The sequence below is a fragment of the Carcharodon carcharias genome, chromosome 20 (genome assembly GCF_017639515.1).
Source record: "Carcharodon carcharias isolate sCarCar2 chromosome 20, sCarCar2.pri, whole genome shotgun sequence".
In the NCBI taxonomy this organism is placed as follows: Eukaryota; Metazoa; Chordata; class Chondrichthyes; order Lamniformes; family Lamnidae; genus Carcharodon; species Carcharodon carcharias.
In genome coordinates this window covers 88000299-88018103 of record NC_054486.1, presented here as the reverse complement: position 1 = coordinate 88018103, position 17805 = coordinate 88000299, and the positions used below count along the sequence as shown (strand labels likewise).

Here is a 17805-nt window from a genome sequence, read left to right as displayed (position 1 = left end):
TAATAAAAAGATTCACATACACCTTGAACACAATCACCAGCTCTTTCAGCATATCAAAAATGCCTTTAGTTATAGGTACAGCCCTTTACTAACTGAAGAATACATGAATCACAGCATATTACCCTGCTTTGCTACACTATGGCAAGAAAACGGTTGTGAACACAGGTTAAGGTTTGCCTTTTTAAAAAAAATAAGCCAGTAAATGACATTAGTAGATGGTCAAATAATCTTTATTCACAAGGCCATTTTGAAAACACATCATTCCCAAAAGTGGTTGATGTGAATGTAATCTGCATTGTTTGCATATACCGAAATAGACATTTTGCCAGAAATAGAAAACATTTACTGCACCTTATTTTCAGTTAGAGATTAAAACTGAAGTGCAAAAACTAAAAATATAGGTTTAAGCATCTGGAAGGAAGAAGAATGAAACCCTTTCCCACCAAAGTGGTCTAAAAGAGCTAGGAATTCCCATTGAAAAATAATGAAAATTCCTGAAATGCGTGTAGGGAAGAGTTAATGGAGTGACTCATGGTGATTGATAGTGAAACGTCAACAGAATCCGAACAATGTCATTTTACACAGTTGTCTGCTGGATCTGTATGGTCCCAAATAAAGTTTTATTTAAAAAAAACCCAGTAATGAAATTTCAGATACAGCCAGACATTTCATTACAGATTACATCAAATTAGGCATCCATGCTTCGAATCTTGATTTGGGGTTACCCTATTGTAACCCAAAGTGATAGGTCCATTCATGTGTCAATTATTTTCAATCTGTTGATCTGATTGGAGGCTTTGACAAAAGCTTGGTGGCGATTGCAGACGACGGCCAGATAGATTGGGAAAATACAGTAGCCAACTGTCTTGGGATTAGCTCTTGTACATGAGTATAGGAATAAGAAGATTTGCAGATATGGAATCAAAAACAGGAGACCCCACAGCCAGAATGGGAGTGAAAACAAGCGTGCCGTTACTGTCTGTGTCCAAGAGACTCCACTCCCCAGGTCCTCAGAGTTCCGCTGAATATGCTCCAAAGCCAGTTTATTGTAAGTTTCATTTATTTCAAATACATAATAAAAGGCTGCAGCACTTGCTAGCAGATATAATCCTACACCAATCCAACCCATTCGCTGGCGAAAGTTCATCATTCTCCATAATCTACTTTTTCTGCAATATAAAAGGAGAAAAGATGGGTTAAAATAAATGAAAAGCTCTTACTCATCTAGAAGGGAATTGTTGGCACATGATTTGCCCTGTCACCCAGAAACTGGAAACAGTTCTCCTTCTGAATATCACAGGATAATGGAGGTTAAGCCAAGAAGGAACTTGTAAATACACACAGTCAGCAACTGAAAGGAGAAGCTGGGTTAATGTTTCAGTTGAAGAGCTACCTATCTTTTCTTTTTCAGATGCTGATCATTACAGCCTCTGCTCTGATACTGACCTGGACTTTGAACTCTATTCTACAACTGTGAGGGGATGGTGCACGCCTTCAGCTAACATACCCCCACTCACTGGATCTCTCTCTCTTGTCCCATCCTGCACCTCTACCACCTCCCTGCCTTCAAAAGGCAAGCATGCTTTTGTCCTCAATCCTCCCTTTCTCTTTCCTGCTTGGCATCATCTTCTGCTGTCTTATGAAGTATTTGGAGACATTTCTTTGTGAGAAATGCTTCAGGACAACAACTTCTTGTCTCTGTGCCTTTCCATTGTTTTCCATTTGTACACAGCATTTTTAGATAAAAAGGGAAGAATATGTATACTTTGATTTGAAAAGACTGAAACATGGTAGTGAATTACTCTGTACTCATTTCAAGCATTAGTGCCTGGAATGTTCAAGGGCTTGCTGTAAACACGCTTGAAAAAAAAACCATTCCAAGGGCTTATTCAAAATCAGCTTTCTCCATGGCTTCAGAACAATTTCCCCGACCAAACAACATGTTACTCCCTTATGGACCATATTGGTCCATCAATGAAAAGCATTCTTCAGAGTACCAAACAGATCAGTTACGTTCCCCCAAGGATAAAGATGCATTCTATCTAAAATAATTCAAGTGTGAGGTTTGACTAAAACTGTCAAAGAGACACAGTCCTTGTTTTTCCAGTATTTTTTAAAGGGAAGGTAAAGATGTGCTCCATAGTGCAAAATAGAAGCACGGCTAAGAATAATCCTTTACTATGCCCTCAAATGAACAGGTGCTGGGAGAGAGGACAACATTATATACTATTTCCATTCATATGTGAGAGTACATACATTGTTCCCTTTCTCCCCTTCTCCTCCTGAAGATGCTGGCTCCGAAGTGAGGTATGACTCTATTGATGTTGGTCACCTATCATACTTTTCCCAACTCACCATTTTTCTCTTTCAGTAACCCAAATAAGGCCTTTGTAAATCATTTAAATGCTTGATAATTTCAGACATGTGACAGCAGTATCTGCATTAATCACAGTACGTGTGATACACATATGATCTGTTGATGCACATCCAGTCTTGTTACTCCTGAGACCAATGCATAGGCTTTTTTTGTTAGATTACTCCTAATGATTAGTCTTTCCTGCAGCTTGCAAAGCACATGATTAAAAAAACAGCTTTAACCCAATAGAAAAACTGGTACAAACTGGCCTGAAATGTTACTTGAGAACCACTGTGGTTAATTTTGCTGACCAAGGTGTTGACTTCAGAGCAGACATGATAACTGCTGTAGGATGAATTAGTCTAGATGTTGTAGTGCTATCAATTCATGTACCTGTCCACAAAACTAATAAACTTACAATCATCAAAATATGCCATGAAAAGTAGGCCACAGAAAAATGTCACCAATTCAATGGTGCATTGAGACAGCCACAAAAACTGAGGGTTTCTTCTACAGTGAACTATTTGGAAATTAATTTGTTTGTGGAAGAGAATTTGGTCAGTACGTAAGAAATAAGAGCTGGGTGGAGTAGGCCATTTGGCCTTTCACGCCTGCTCCACCAATCAATAAGATCATGGCTGATCTTTGCCCTCAACTTTACCTTCCTGCACTATCCCCACATCCTGTAATTCCTTTATCACCCAAAAATCTATCAGCCTGTGTCTTGAATATGCACAAGAAAGGAGCATCCGCAGTCCTCTGGAGCAGAGAATTTGAAAGATTCACAGATCAGTGAAGAAATTGTTCCACATTTCAGTCCCAAATAGTCAATTCCTTATTTTGAGTCTGTAACCCCGTGTTCTAGATTTCCCAGCCAGAAAAAGATTTTCTTAGCATCGAACCTGTCAAATATGTTTCAACTAGATCACATTCCTTTTTTTCAGCACTTTCCAAACCCACGACCTCTCAACTAGTAGGACAAGGACAAGAGATGCATGCAAACACCAGCACCTGCAAACTCCTGTCCAAGCCACACACCATCCTGACTTGGAACAATATTGCTGTTCCTTCATTGGTGCTGGGTCAAAATCCTGGAACTCACCTCCCCACCCCCAAACAGCACCATGGGTGTACCTAACCACATGGACAAGAGCAATTCAAGAAGGTGGCTCACCACCAACTTCTCAAGAGCAATTATGGATGGGCAATTAGGGATGGCCTAGCCAGTGATGCCCACATCCTGTGAAAGAATAAAAATAATTCCCCTAAACTCCAGGGAACACAGCAATGCAAGACCTGTGCATCTACAGTCAAAGGGAAAGGAATAGGCACAGGCCCTCAACAAAGAAAAATCTACAGGAAAATTGAGAAGCATTCAAACAGGCTCAGTTCCATGTACAATCAGGCATTTCCTTTACCAATGGGTCCCAACAAAACTGGCATTGCAACAAAACGACACTCTGCTCTAGCACCAACTTAAAAATAAATATCGTCACTGATATAAGTCGGCAACACAATTATATTAAATGAGTTACAGATCACAATTGCATTTCCTTTGTGAAAGGTCTTAGAATGCAAAGCCAAAATCATTCTCAAGGGATATGAAATCCAGTAATGGTATTCAGAATTAAATCGAGCCAATAGTTAATAAATAATGTACTTATGGAACACCTCCTCACATCTTAAACAGTGAAAGTAGGGATGTTTTACTGCAGCTGTACAGGGCAATGGTGAGATCACATCTAGAGCAGAGTGTACAGTTTTGGTCTCCTTATTTGAAAAAAGATATAATTGTGTTTGAAGCAATTGAAAGAAGGCTCACTCAACTCATTCTTGGGATGAGGGACTTAGCCTATGAATAAAGATTGAACAGGTTGGGCCTGTATCCATTGGAGTTTAGAAGAATTGAGAGATGATCTTATTGAAACATAGAAGGTCTTGAGGGGACTTGATAGGGTAGATAATGGGAGGATATTTCCACTTGTGGGGGAGTCTAGAATGAGGGGTACATAGTATAATAATGAGGTCTCCCTTTTAAGGTAGAGGAGGAGAATTTTTTACTCTGAGCATCGTGAGTATGTGGAATTCTCTTCCACAGAAGGCAGAGGAGCTGAGTCATTGAATTTATTCAAGGCAGAGAGATTTTTGATAGACAAGGGAGTCTCACTCATGTATTCCCTGGGGTTTAGGAGAATTTTAAAAATTCTTTCACAGGATATGGGCGTCACTAGCTAGACCATCCCTAATTTCCCATCCCATCCATAATTGCCCTCGAGAAAGTGGTGGTGTGTTCTTGAGGGCAGACAGGAAAGTGGAGCTGAGACGCAACCAGATCAGCCATGATCTTATTGAATGGCAGAGCTGGTTTGAAAGGCTGAATGTTCTTAAATCCTATATTCCTGTGTATCTTACAGAAACATTCCAAATTGCTTCTCATAGAATAGATATTGTGCAGTTACTGTTGTTACATGGATAAACATGTATGGTCTCATATTAGTCTTTTGGTGTAGTTCAGAGACAGATGTAAGTAATCCTGGTAAACTTCCTATTCTCTTATGAACTCCACAAGATCTTTCATGCATGTAAGCAAGCAGAAGAGCTATCAGAAGGATGCACTTCCGACAGGGCAGCGCTCCCCCAGTTCTGCACTGCAGTGTGAACCAAGATTATCTGCTCAAGATCTTCTCACTCAGTGACAAAATGGTAATCAAGGTGAGCCCTGACCAAAGCCTATAACAAAAACAGATTTGCATTTATAGAGCACATGTCATGACCTGGGGATTTGATATGCCTTTGCAGTCAATTAGGCACTTTGGAATGAATACCAAAAATGCTGGAAAAACTCAGCAGGTCTGACAGCATCTGTGCAGAGAGAAACAGTTAACAATTCGAGTCTGTATGACTTGTTCAGAGCTATGAAGAAGTCATATGGACTTGAAACATTAACTCTCTCTCTCCACAGATGCTGTCAGAACTGCTGAGTTTTTCAAGCATTTTGTTTTAATTTCAGATTTCCAGCATCCCCAGTACTTTGCTTTTATCTCCGGTGCTTTGGAAGTTGACTTAAAACGCAGTGAAATGTGGCAGGAAAGCTGCACAAAGTCCCCACATACAGCAATGTGACAACGTCCAGATAATACATTTTTTCAAGAATGTTGGTTGAGGGATAAATATCGGTCACAACACCCCGCGGAGCTTCGCTGCTCTCTTTCAAAACAGTGCCATGGGACCTTTTACGACCACCCGAGAGGGAACAGTTTAAGGTCTCGTCCGAAAGACGGCACCTCTGACAGTGCAGCAGCCGCTCAGTACTGCCCTGGGCAGTGTCAGCTCAGATGATGGCACTGGAGCGGGACGTGAGCCCCGGAGCCGCCTCTGACTCAAAGGTGAGGCGAGGCGAGGCGAGGCGAGGCTCGTTCAGAGGCAGAAAGGCCGCTGGGTGAGCCGGCCCTTCCCGGGTATAGCTTCACCCTGTCAACGCCGGGGCCCCCCCGGGCGGCCCGGCTCGCGCTCACAATACTCACCATGCAAGAAAAGGAAAGGCAGTTGTGGCCGGGGAAGGAAGGAAGGGAGGGAGGGGAAGGGAGGGACGAAGCCGGACCAGCGCTTCCCCCGATTTAATCCATCGCCTTTTCTCTGGGCTTCTGCTCCACACCGCGGCCTCCGCCGGCTGACGAGTCACAAACGGATCCGCTTCCGTATTCTCACCAACTGTATCCGGGCTGTTGCTGGGGGCGGGGGGGGGGGGGAGGTGGGGCAAGGGGGGCGTCGAGCACTAGAGGGAGACAAGAGGGAACTCATATCGCCGCCGCTGGGCTGTGTCATTCTCTGGCGCCTCTAGCGTCGGGAGGACCTCGCTTCTCCTCACATCTGCCCACCGGTGCAGTGCATTTCCACCACCAAGTTTCAGCCACTCTTTTATAAATCGTCTGCCTTTCGGTATCAGACTTACGATCCTTGTTCTTCGTTTCTTACCTTCGTATTAACATTTTTTTTAGAGGAATGTTTGTCTTTGTCCACAAAGCTCCAATCTTATTTACATTAAAGTGCTAAAAGCAAAAAACTGCGGATGCTGGAAATCCAAAACAAAAATACCTGGAAAAACTCAGCAGGTCTGACAGCATCTGCGGAGAGGAATACAGTTAACGTTTCGAGTCCGTATGACTCTTCAACAGAACTAAAGAAAAATAGAAGAGGTGAAATATAAGCTGGTTTAAGGGGGGGGGGGGGTTGGGGGTTGGGACAAGTAGAGCTGGATAGAGGGCCAGTGATAGTTGGAGATAACCAAAAGATGTCACAGACAAAAGGAAAAAGAGGTGTTGAAGGTGGTGATATCTGAGGAATGTGCTAATATTATCTCAGGAATGTGCTAATAGGTGACATTAAGGGTAGAAAGCAGGACAAGCAAGGTACAGATAGCCCTAGTGGAGGTGGGGTGAAGGGAAGGGATCGAAATAGGCTAAAAGGTAGAGATAAAACAATGGATGGAAATTCATTTAAAAATAATGGAAATAAGTGGGAAAAGAAAAATCTAAATAAATTATTGGGAAAAAAGGGGGGGAGGTCGGAAAGGGGGTGGGGATGGAGGAGAGAGTTCATGATCTAAAATTGTTGAACTCAATATTCAGTCCGGAAGGCTGTAAAGTGCCTAGTTGGAAGATGAGATGCTGTTCCTCCAGTTTGCAATGAGTTTCACTGGAACAATGCTGCAGGCCAAGGACGGACATGTAGGCACGAGAGCAGGGTGGAGTGTTAAAATGGCAAGTGACAGGGAGGTCTGGGTCACACTAAAGTGCTGTTCATCCCATTTACTTTCCATCCTATCTATAGCAGCTGCATGTAATATCACTGCTTGTTTCTTTTCAGTTGAGGGGACTGATTATTCTGTGGTAAAATCAGGAAAGAGAATAACCTATTTATCCCTCAGATAAAGCATTATTCAATTTACTCTGCCTTCATAATATGTCTCACCCATGAGAAATAAACACCTGTGTTGATGTCAGCATGACTCAGTTGGTAGCACTCTTACCTCTGGATCATAAGGTTTTGGATGTAAGTACCATTCCAGGACCTGAGTACAAAAAAACAAAGCCGACACTCCAGTGCAGATCAGCCGTTATCTTATGGCGATGAAGGTGCGAGGAGCCAAATGACCTACTCCTGCTCCTAATTCTCTTGTTCTTGTAGTACTGAAGGAGTGCTGCAGTGTCAGAGGGTCTATCATTCAGGTGAGATGTTAACCCAAAGCTCCATCTGCCATTTCAGGTGGATGGAAAAGATTCCATGCCATTATTTTGAAAAAGAGCAGGAGAGTTATCCTTGGTGGCCCGGCTAACATTTATCCCTCAATTAATATCACAAAAATAAATTACCTGGTTATTCATTGTCTAATTGCTGTTTGTGGAAGCTTGCTGTGTATCTGCTGCCCTTGTGAGATTCTCTCTTGTTGGAGATGGTCATTGCCTGGCACTTGTGTGGCATGACTGTTACTTGCCACTTGTCAGCCCAAGCCTGGATATTGTCCAGGTCTCGCTGCATTCGAACATGGACTGCTTCAATATCTGAGGAGTCGCGAATGGTGCTGAACATTATGCAATCATCAGTGAACATCCCCACCTTTGATCTTATTATGGAAGGAATTCATTGATGAAGGAGCTGAGCTTGGGCTTGGAACACTACTCTGAGGAACTCCTGCAGGGATGTCCTGGAACTGAGATGATTGACCTCCAACAACCACAACCATCTTCCTTTGTGCTAGGTATGACACTAACCAGCAGAGAGTTTCCCCCCCTGATTCTCATTGACTCCAGTTTTGCTAGGGCTCCTTGATGCCACACTCAGTCAAATGCTGCCTTGATGTCAAATGCAGTCACTGTCAAATCACTTTTTTGAATTTAGGTGTCAGAGATGAAAGGACAATATACTTCCCTGCATGGATACAATGCTACTTGACATAACTTTGTACTTGATGCTAATTTTTCTCCCAATGTCTTTTTAAAAATAATATCCACCAGATCTTTGTTGAAGACAAGAAACAATGCAGTTCCAGTAGGAAGATGAAAGTCTATTTATTTATTGTAACATGATGCTTCAGTACACTAATGGGGTTACTTTTCAACACAGGTTGGCTTTATAAATGAGGTCAGAATACCATAATCTATTGCGATTTCTATCTAGTGGGCCAAGTACAGTAGGAAAGTCCCAGGTTTCAGCCCCAGTTTGTGCTGAGTTATCTGATCTCAGTCAAGAAATCAAAAGATTTTGGTATATTTGAGGAAAAAATCATCCAGGAATCCCACTCTTGATAACTATTCAGTGACAACTTCTGGTAGTGTGTATGCATGAATATTGGGGGAGGGCCTGTGTGATCTGGGCTGTGGAGCTCCCCCTGATGAACGGTATTCATTGTCAAGTATTTTGTGTCGAGAATGTGAGTCTTATACCTGAGACTGAAGGGCTCCAGTGGAATGATAACCTCATTTTCCTGTTTAGGGATACCTGGAATACCTGTCTTTAGAAAGGGTGGGCAGAAAATTGTCCAAAAAGGAAAATGTTAGCTACAGTTTTAACTTGATGTTGAATATTGAAAGAAAAACCATATGACTAAAAGTTGCAAATCAGTCAGTTTATTTTAATGCTAATGTACATTCTGAAACGTTTTGACTGAGAGTTACTTTTCGACAGATATTTCTGTGAACTTTAATGCAATTAACAGGAGATATACTCATTGTAATCCAATAAGGAGTTGACTTTGTCTCCTTCTTGCAGATAGACACATTACTTCTTTCTAATATAAAAATAGAAAATGCTGGAAAAACTCATCAGGTCTGGCAGCACTGTGGAGAGAGAAACAGAGTTAATGTTTTGAGTCCGTATGACTCTTCTACAGAGCTTACTTCTTTCTACTTGGTTGGTACAACACTGGTTAACTATCAATTGAAATGTATAAACAGTTTCTTTCCCAGTGGCTTAGCAGGTAAATACAGACCATGGCATAAAAACCACAGAAATGTAAAGAGTTCTTCAGGGTATGCTAAGAATGAGTTCTCATCTGGGACAACAGATGAGGTGCAAACATTGTGGTCAGTGACTTTGGGCCAGTAAGGGAGAAAAATAATGAAGCCTGTTGGTAAGTGTGTGCATGCTGATGTTAGATGAGAACACAGTTGGTTTTGTTCCACTTTGTTCCCCCATCCGTATAACTTGCTGGCACTTTAGGTCATACATAATGGATGGGTAATGGCTGTGTGTGCATATGTGAAGTCACACTCCAGCAGGAGCCAGTGCTTTCAGGAGAGGAGTCAGCTGAGCCTTACAGTATGAGGAACCTGGACTGAATAATTTGAGCAAACATTGTTAGAAACTCAGTGTACTTTGGGCATTGTGTCATTTCAAATGTGCTTGGTGCTACTTCGTACTAACAACAACTTGCATACATAAAACTCCTACTTAGTGTTCCAAGATGCTTCACAGAGGACAGAGACTCAGCAGTAGTAGGACAGATGACCACAAATACCATGAGAAAGATAGGTTTCCAGGAGACTATTAAAGGTGAGGATGGAGCAAGTAGGACTTTGGGAGAATAGGGTTGTGATGGCTGGAATATAATGTCTGCTGACAAAGGGTAAGCATACATAGAGAGGGTGCACTGAAAAAGAATCAAAGTGCATGAGCTGGGAAATAGGGTTGAAGATGGTTAAGAGGGCAGATGAAGCAAGGCATTGGAGGGATTTGTAATCAAGGACCAATTGAATTCAGCAGGGTAATGGAATATCACACACATGGTATTGGGCTAGTTAGGTTACTAGACTGGATTAATAATCCAGAGAATGTGGGTTCACATCCCACTTTGGCGATTTAAGAATCTGAATTCAATTTATCTGTCAAACAGGTTTTTGGATTGTCATTAAAACCCCAGAGAAAGCAGTCTGCTGTCCTTACCCGGTCTGGCCTATAGGTGACTCTAGTCCCATTCTGATGTGGTTCACCCTTAATTGCCTTGTGAAGTAACTAGGTGAGCCATGCATTTGTGTCCGCTTAGGGCGACTCGGGATGGGCAATGAAGATAAAAAAAAAAGAGGGCGGCTGAATATCAGCACCGTGGGGAGCTTTGAATAAATTGCAGTTTGTCTGGAGTGAAGCTAAGGCAATTGACAAGGAGCATTTTGAAAAGTCGGGTCAGGAGGTGACAAACATGTAATCAATAGTTTCACCAACATGGGGAATTAGGGAATCGCCGACATGGGCGACTGAGATGTAGGAATGAGTAAACAATTTTGGTGATGGGATGGTAACACTTCTGAACTCCACAAGATCAATAGGAATAGCCAGTAAAAGGATTTAATTTAATAACTAATCTTTATAAATGATCTGTTTATTAAAAAAACTGAAGGTGACGCTCACTTTTGGAGGTAATTTGAATGACATTTATTCAAAGATCACAATTGCTCTTAGCAGCTATTCCTCAGAGGATGGAAGTTTGGAATATTACCCAACTATTTTACGTCGGGAGCTAGAAATTAGCATTTTTTTTCTGGAAGCATTTCTATCTGTGGCACATAACTGTAGTTCACAGCTATCACCAAAACCACATTTTCCCAATGCCTTTAATTGCAAGGTTCTCAACCACTGAGTTAAAATGCAAACCAATTTTTTTCACAGATATTTAAAATAATAAGTATATAATTTGCGGTGCGTAATTATCATTTGAGGAACGCGAATCCAACACTCCCTTAAATTTAAAGCGGGGCTGTCTGGGAATAGACGGCAAATCACAAGCTTTAGAAAATTATTTTTGCAGCTTTACGCGGTTTGTTTGGCCACATGTACCTATGCAACCCATTTTATATAAACCGGGCGTAGGCTAGTTTTTATTGACAAACTCTCCACATTTTCATTAAAAAAAAAACAACTCAGACTGAGTGACCCTTGCCCGAAATTCTTGTAATAATAAGTTGTCTTCCATAACAACCAATTTGATCAACGTGGAACTAGAGCGCTGGCCCCCTAGCCCTACATGTCAGGTCGATTCACGCATGTCAACAACAACAAAAATAAGGTGGCTGTCCAGGCTGGTAAAAAGAAATCTAACATGAAACGTGGCATTAGAGAATTATTAACCTAGCGGTTAAAAAAAAACATTTGTAACTTTCAAAAAAAAAGATTTGGGACTTCAGACTTCATGGGAACTGTGGTCAAGCTGAAGCCTGATCCAACAAAAGACTTGCATTTATATAGCGCCTTTCACGGCCTCGGGACGTCCCAAAGCGTTTTAGAGTCGGCGAGGTACCCCTTTTTTGAAGTGCAGTCGCTGTTGTGATGTCGGGGCATCTCCATAGGCACACTCTGAATCCGATGATCGGTTGGGGGTTTTGCGAGCATTCAGCCGCCCATTTGGTGAGAAAGAAACACTCTCCGGGATTGTGGCTGGGGTGCGGAATGAGAACCAGAGTCCATTACCAAAAGCAATTGGTTTGACTGCACTGCTTGACTTTATGTTCACTCGTTAAACCCAGCCTGTATTCCGCGGCTAATACAATATTGAAGGCACTGTCCTTTTCGCGATGGTACTATTGCAGTGACGAGATGTCCCAGTGTGAGTGCTTCGCGCGTAGGCTGTGATAAAAAAATGATACATTTAATTTACATGGTATTAAGTATTGATAAGTCAACTTGTTCGCATTCTGATTTTAGGAACTCTAATCGGCAGGTAATATTGATATTTATTAACTAATACTTTAATCACTGTTGTGTATGGGTCATGTTGATTTAGTTAATATTTTGGAGCGCAAAATTGCAATATTTGCTAACATCAAACAAATATAGGAAGTTAACGCTGTACTTGAATGTATATTGTACAATGTCGACTATAGTAGTTGAGGACTATTGAGTTGACCTCTCCATGCCTTCAAGGCGACCTCCTACGCAGATACTGTGGGAGAAGTTTTACCTCTAGGTTCTGCGTTTAAATCCAGCCCAAGCTGGTAGAACAGAAAGATTTTAATGTATAAAGCACCTTTCACGGCCTCAGGATGTCCTAAAGCTTTTGCAGCCAGTTAAGCGCTTTTGATGTATGGTCACTGTTTTAATGTAGGAAACACAGCAACCAATTTGCCCAAGATCCCACAAAGAGCAATGTGATAATGCCCAGGTGACATGTTTCAGTGATGGTGGCTGAGGTATAAGGCTGCGTTTGCTGCCAACGCCATGCATGCGCAGTTTACTGTTTTACTCCAAGATGCCATTGCGAGTGACAGAGTAGGCAGCGGCCAAGAGCAGAGACGCTTATCAAACAGTTATTAAAGCCTTACCTTTTCCTCAATGGTTTCCTTCCATCCATTCAGCACCAGGGCGAATGTGTAGTATGGCTGACTACAATGTCACACTGACTTGGAATCACCAGAGAACACTGAATCCTCATCTTAGGCCTTGCATGTTAACACAACACCAACTGAACACGTATGTGCTTTACCAATCTGAAAGCTCAGTACTCAGTGTCATTTACTGATACAAGTAGCCCATATAATTCCCTGGCATTAATAGTACAGGGAAGAAAAATACAGCTCTTAAACTTGCGTCCGTTAACCTCAAGTCCCAGAAGAGTACAGAGCCAATGATTACTTTGAAATAAATGAATAATTTAACAAAATTGCTTGAACATTACAAGCGCCTGGTGTGTGAAATAAAAGAGGCAAGTTGACATTTTAAAGATTGCAGGGGTAGGGATCACAGTTGGGTTTTTGCTGGCACTGTGTCTCCAGAAAATGCTGTCATTGGTTTTCTGCACATGTGTGAACAAGTGTGCATGTACAGATTGGTATTGGTGGCCATCTTGTGTGGCCATCTTGCATTGTCAGGAGACACAGTGGACGGGTACATATAAAGGCTGTTCTCTCTTTTCTACCTGAGAGGGAAACATAGGAATTTACAGTTTGTAGCACTTGTGCCTGTGAGTCAGAAGATTAGATTGGAAAATAATAAATGTAACTCCTTTGTCAAAAGGGAGGGAAACAGAAAACAGGAAACTACAGGCCGGTTAGCTTCACATTTGTCATAGGGAAAATGTTGGAAACTATTATTAAAAATGTTATAGCAGAGTGCTTAGAAAGGTTTAAAGCAATTAGGCAGAGTCAGCATGATTTTGTGAAAGGGAAATCATGTTTAACCAATTTATTGGAGTTTGTTGAAGGAGTCACATGTGCTGTGGATAAAGGGGAACCAGTGGATGTACTGTATATAGATTTCCAGAAGGCATTTGATAAAGTGCCACATCAAAGGTTATTGTAGAAAATAAAAACTTATGCTGCAGGGGGTAACATATTGGTATGGATAGAAGATTGGTTAGCTAACAGGAAACAGAGGGTAGCCATAAATGGGCCTTTTTCTGTTTGGCGGGATATAATGAGTGGTGTGCCACAGGGATCAGTGTCATAAAGTTATAGAGTCATAGAGTTTTACAACGCGGAAAGAGGCCCTTTGGCCCATTGCATCTGTGCCGGTCATCAAGCCCCTATCTACTCTAATCCCATTTTCTAGCACTTGGCCTGTAACCTTGTATGCTATGGCAAGTGTTCATCTAAATACTTCTTAAATATTGTGAACATTCCTGCTTCTACTGCCCTTTCAGCAAGTGAGTTCTAGATACCCCCCGCCATTTGGGTGAAAAAAAGTTTCCTCAGTGCCCAAAACTGGATGCAATATTCCAGATGAGGCTGAAGTAGTGTTTTGTACAAGTTCAACATGACCTCTTTACTCTTGTACTCAATGCCCCTATTAATAAAGCCTAAGATACTATATGCTTTATTAACTGCTCTCACAACATGCCCTGCCATCTTCAATGAACTAGGTACATATGCACCAAAGTCCCTCTGTTTCTGCACCTCCTTTAGAGTCTCTCCCTTTGTTTTATACCGTCTCACCATATTCTTGCTTCCAAAATGGATCATCTCACACTTCTCTGCATTGAACTTCATCTGCCACTCAAATATCCAATCTACCAACATGTCTATGTCCTTTTGAAGTTCAAGACTATCCTCATCACAGCTGACAACATTTCCAATCTTTGCATCATCTGCAATTTTTGAAATCATTCCCTGCACACCACAATCTAGGTCATTAATATACATCAGGAAAAGTAAGGGTCTCAACACTGACCCCTGGGGAACTCTACTACAAACCCTCCTCCAATCTGAAAAACAACCATCTATCACTCTCTGTTTCCTGTCACTCAGCCAATTTCTTATCCAAATGCCTACTTTCCCTTTTATTCCACGACCTAGAATTTTGCTGACAAGTCTAATGTGTGTCATTGCATCAAATGCCTTTTGAAAATCTATATACACCACATCAGCTGATGTTAGTCGGCCTTGATCATTTCCCAGAGTAATGCATTCCAAATATTCAACATCTTTTAGGACCATAGAATAAAGATACTTACAGCACAGAAGGAGGCCATTCGACCTGTCATGCCTGGACTGGCTCTTTGAAAGAGCAGCTGTGTTTAGCCTGACTTCCCTGTTTTTTGTCTATAACCTGTAAGTTCCTTATACTCAAGTAGCTCTATTAAAATTACTTAAGAAACCAGTTTCATACCAAATTTTCAGCTATAGCATTCTCAATCCTGCCAACTCTACGGGTGAAAAAAATTCACTGCAACTTCCCTCACCCATGACCTCTGATTATTGGTCCACTCACCAGAGGGAATACTTTTTCTCTATTTGTTTTATCAAAATTGATCATCATCTTGAAAATCTCTATTAGGTCATTCCTTCTTAGCCTTTTCTATTCCAAGGAGGACGGTACTAAGTTTTCAAACTTCTCCTCATAACTGAAGTCCCTAATCTCTGGTAACATCCTGCTAAACCGAAGTGCCGAAGAAGCAGATAGTTGCTAGTACCATAACTCAAGAAAAGAGAGGGAGAAACCAGGAAACCAATGACCAGTCATCCTAATATCAGTGGTGGGAAGTTATTGGAAACCATTATCAAGGACAAAATAAACTCTTACTTGGAAAAGCATGAGTTAATTAAGGCTAGTCAGCATCAGCTTATCTGACTAACTTGATTGAATGCTTTGATGGGGTACCAGAGAAGGTTGATTAATGTGGTGCAGGGTATGCTGGAGTGGTGCAGGATATTCTGGGGGCTCCCACTGATCAGAAGCTAAACCGGACCAGACATTTAAATGCTGTGGTTCCCCAAAGTCTATCCACCATCTACAAGGCACAAGTCAGGCGATTGATGGAATACTCTCCACTTGCTTGGATGAGTACAGCTCCAACAACACTCAAGAAGCTCGACATCATTCAAGACAAAGCAGCATGCCCAATTGGCATCCCTTCCACAAACATTCACTTCCTCCACACCAACTCATAATGTGTATTACTTACAAGATGCACTAGCCAAGGCTCCTTCCATAGCATCTTCCAAATCCATGACCTCTATCACCTAGGAGGACAAGAACAGCAAATGCATGGGAACACCACCACCTGAAAGTTTCCCCGCAAACCATACACCATTCTGACCTGGAACTATTGCACCGTTCCTTCACTGTTGCTGGGTCAAAATCCTGGAACTCCCTCCCTAACAGCCCTGTGCAGCGGTTCAAGAAGGCAGCTCACTGCCCCCACCTTCAGAGCTCTGAAGAAGTCATATGGACTCGAAACGTTAACTCCGTTTCTCTCTCTACAGATGCTGCCAGACCTGCTGAGTTTTTCCAGCATTTCCTGTTTTTATTTCAAATTTCTAGCATCTGCAGTATTTTGTTTTTATCACCAGCACCTTCTCATGGGCAATTAAGGATAGCCAATAAATGCTGGCCTAGCCAGTGCTGCCCATATCCTGTGAATGAATGAAGGAAAATAATATAAAAACAAAGGGATTTTAAAATCACTCTTTAGGCCTTGGTCAGGGTATTGTGGACAATTCTGGGCACTGCACTTTATGAAAAATGTAAAGGTCTTAGAAAGAGCACATCACTACTCCTATATCCAATGAGGATTGTGACCAAAGCCTCTGCTATTTCTAACTTTGCTTCTGAGCAACCTAGGCTGCATTCTATCAGAGCCAGGTGATTTACCAACTTTCGGTAATGCTAATCTTTTCAGTACATTGTCTCTACGTATTATTAGCTTGTCCATGACTTCCCTTTTCTCTCCATTAAGTTTGTACCACATCTAAACTGGGAGTGGTTGTGTCCACCTTGGATGCACAAAACTAGAAAAATAACACTGACGTCCTTTGATGAGCCCAATAGTTCATGTGAAATAAGGGAGGATGTCTCTGTAATCTTACCTACAACCCTTAACTAAATTATTTTCCGTCACCCACGAGTAAGAATGAGAGCACCAGCCTTTTGACATTTTGTTATCGAATCTGTTACAAAGATATTGAAACATGCATTGGGGATACAATTTATGTACTAACAGGACTGCCGTCAATTAATTATGAAGTTAATATTGTAGCAATGTCAGAAATCTGAGGTAAAAAGCAAAGATCTACCGTACAAGGTACATGTTCCTGAGGTTGATCTAAAGTATAAAGATCTAAGTAACCTCATAACAGATAACAGTAGGAGGATTGTTTTAAACATATCAAGTGTCAGGAGGTGAAGAAACATGGCACAATGCTTCACCCCAAGCTGACGCATCTCATGTTGTCAACTTTCCTCCACCACAATAACATTTCCCCGTTCCAACCTGCCACTCAAATCCCTCTTCCAGGCCTTCCTCACCTTAAACCTCAACTTCCCTATCGCTCTCTTCAACCTCCACACCGCATTGCAACTCATTCGAAAATCAACGATTCACCTACAGGAAGCGCCACCTCTCTGTGAAAACTCCACTGACTCCCTGGTGCTCCTCCTGCAACTTGACTTGAAGAGCGCTGTTCTCGCACCTTAACCAGCCTCAGACTCTCCCACAATTCGTGCTGTAAGTGGCCCAGGACCGAGTCCGTGCCTCCAGCACAGAAGTTAATGTTTTGGGTGTAGCCCGTTGTCGAAACTCTTCTGACAAATGAAACGTTAGGCTGGTTGTTCTCTTTACAAAATATCGCTCGACCTGCTCTGCATTTTCAGCATTTTTCTTTCGCTTGACACGACAATTGTACATCAAAATAACTTTTCTCATGTCACGCACTTTGAGACATGAGGTATGTTTGTTCCGATGTAACTTATAATTGTCGAATACAATGACGCCCACGTGAATAAGCGTGACAACGGAAACTTTTTAATACAATGATTACCTTCAAAGTAATTCATTGGTTAAGATGCGTTTTGGACGCCCTGAGGACACTGAAGGTCCTATAATAAACATATTTTTAAAAAAATCATGCTATCTACGGAGAGACACTCCAAACAAGTTTAGAGATAGAAAAGACAAATATTCACTAACCAAGTGTCATAAAGCGATTAAAACTAATGGCCCACTGAGGGGAACCGACACTAATTTC

The 17805-nt window shown here is 41.7% G+C and overlaps 1 protein-coding gene and 1 long non-coding RNA gene across 3 annotated transcripts; both read right to left on the bottom strand.

Annotated features, from left to right (window-relative positions):
• Window positions 1-212: 212 nt before the first annotated feature.
• tmem251 (transmembrane protein 251) lies at window positions 213-6081 on the bottom strand. The gene is made up of 2 exons (XM_041214652.1): window positions 5881-6081; window positions 213-1169 (listed from the first exon to the last, which is right to left on the bottom strand). The coding sequence occupies exon 2, from the start codon at window positions 1148-1150 to the stop codon at window positions 755-757; it is 396 nt and encodes a 131-aa protein (XP_041070586.1). The 5' UTR covers window positions 1151-1169; window positions 5881-6081; the 3' UTR covers window positions 213-754.
• Window positions 6082-8966: 2885 nt separating this feature from the next.
• On the bottom strand, window positions 8967-17547 carry LOC121292531. Of its 2 annotated transcripts, XR_005946284.1 has the most exons (3): window positions 17167-17547; window positions 15744-15801; window positions 8967-11971 (listed from the first exon to the last, which is right to left on the bottom strand). It is a non-coding gene; the product is annotated as an uncharacterized LOC121292531 (long non-coding RNA). The 2 variants fall into 2 exon arrangements; XR_005946283.1 differs by lacking the exon at window positions 15744-15801 and having other exon boundaries at window positions 17087-17547.
• Window positions 17548-17805: the final 258 nt, after the last annotated feature.

Excerpts from the sequence above, each read along its gene's own strand:
- tmem251 (XM_041214652.1), bottom strand. The coding sequence starts at position 1,150 with ATGATGAACTTTCGCCAGCGAATGGGTTGGATTGGTGTAGGATTATAT.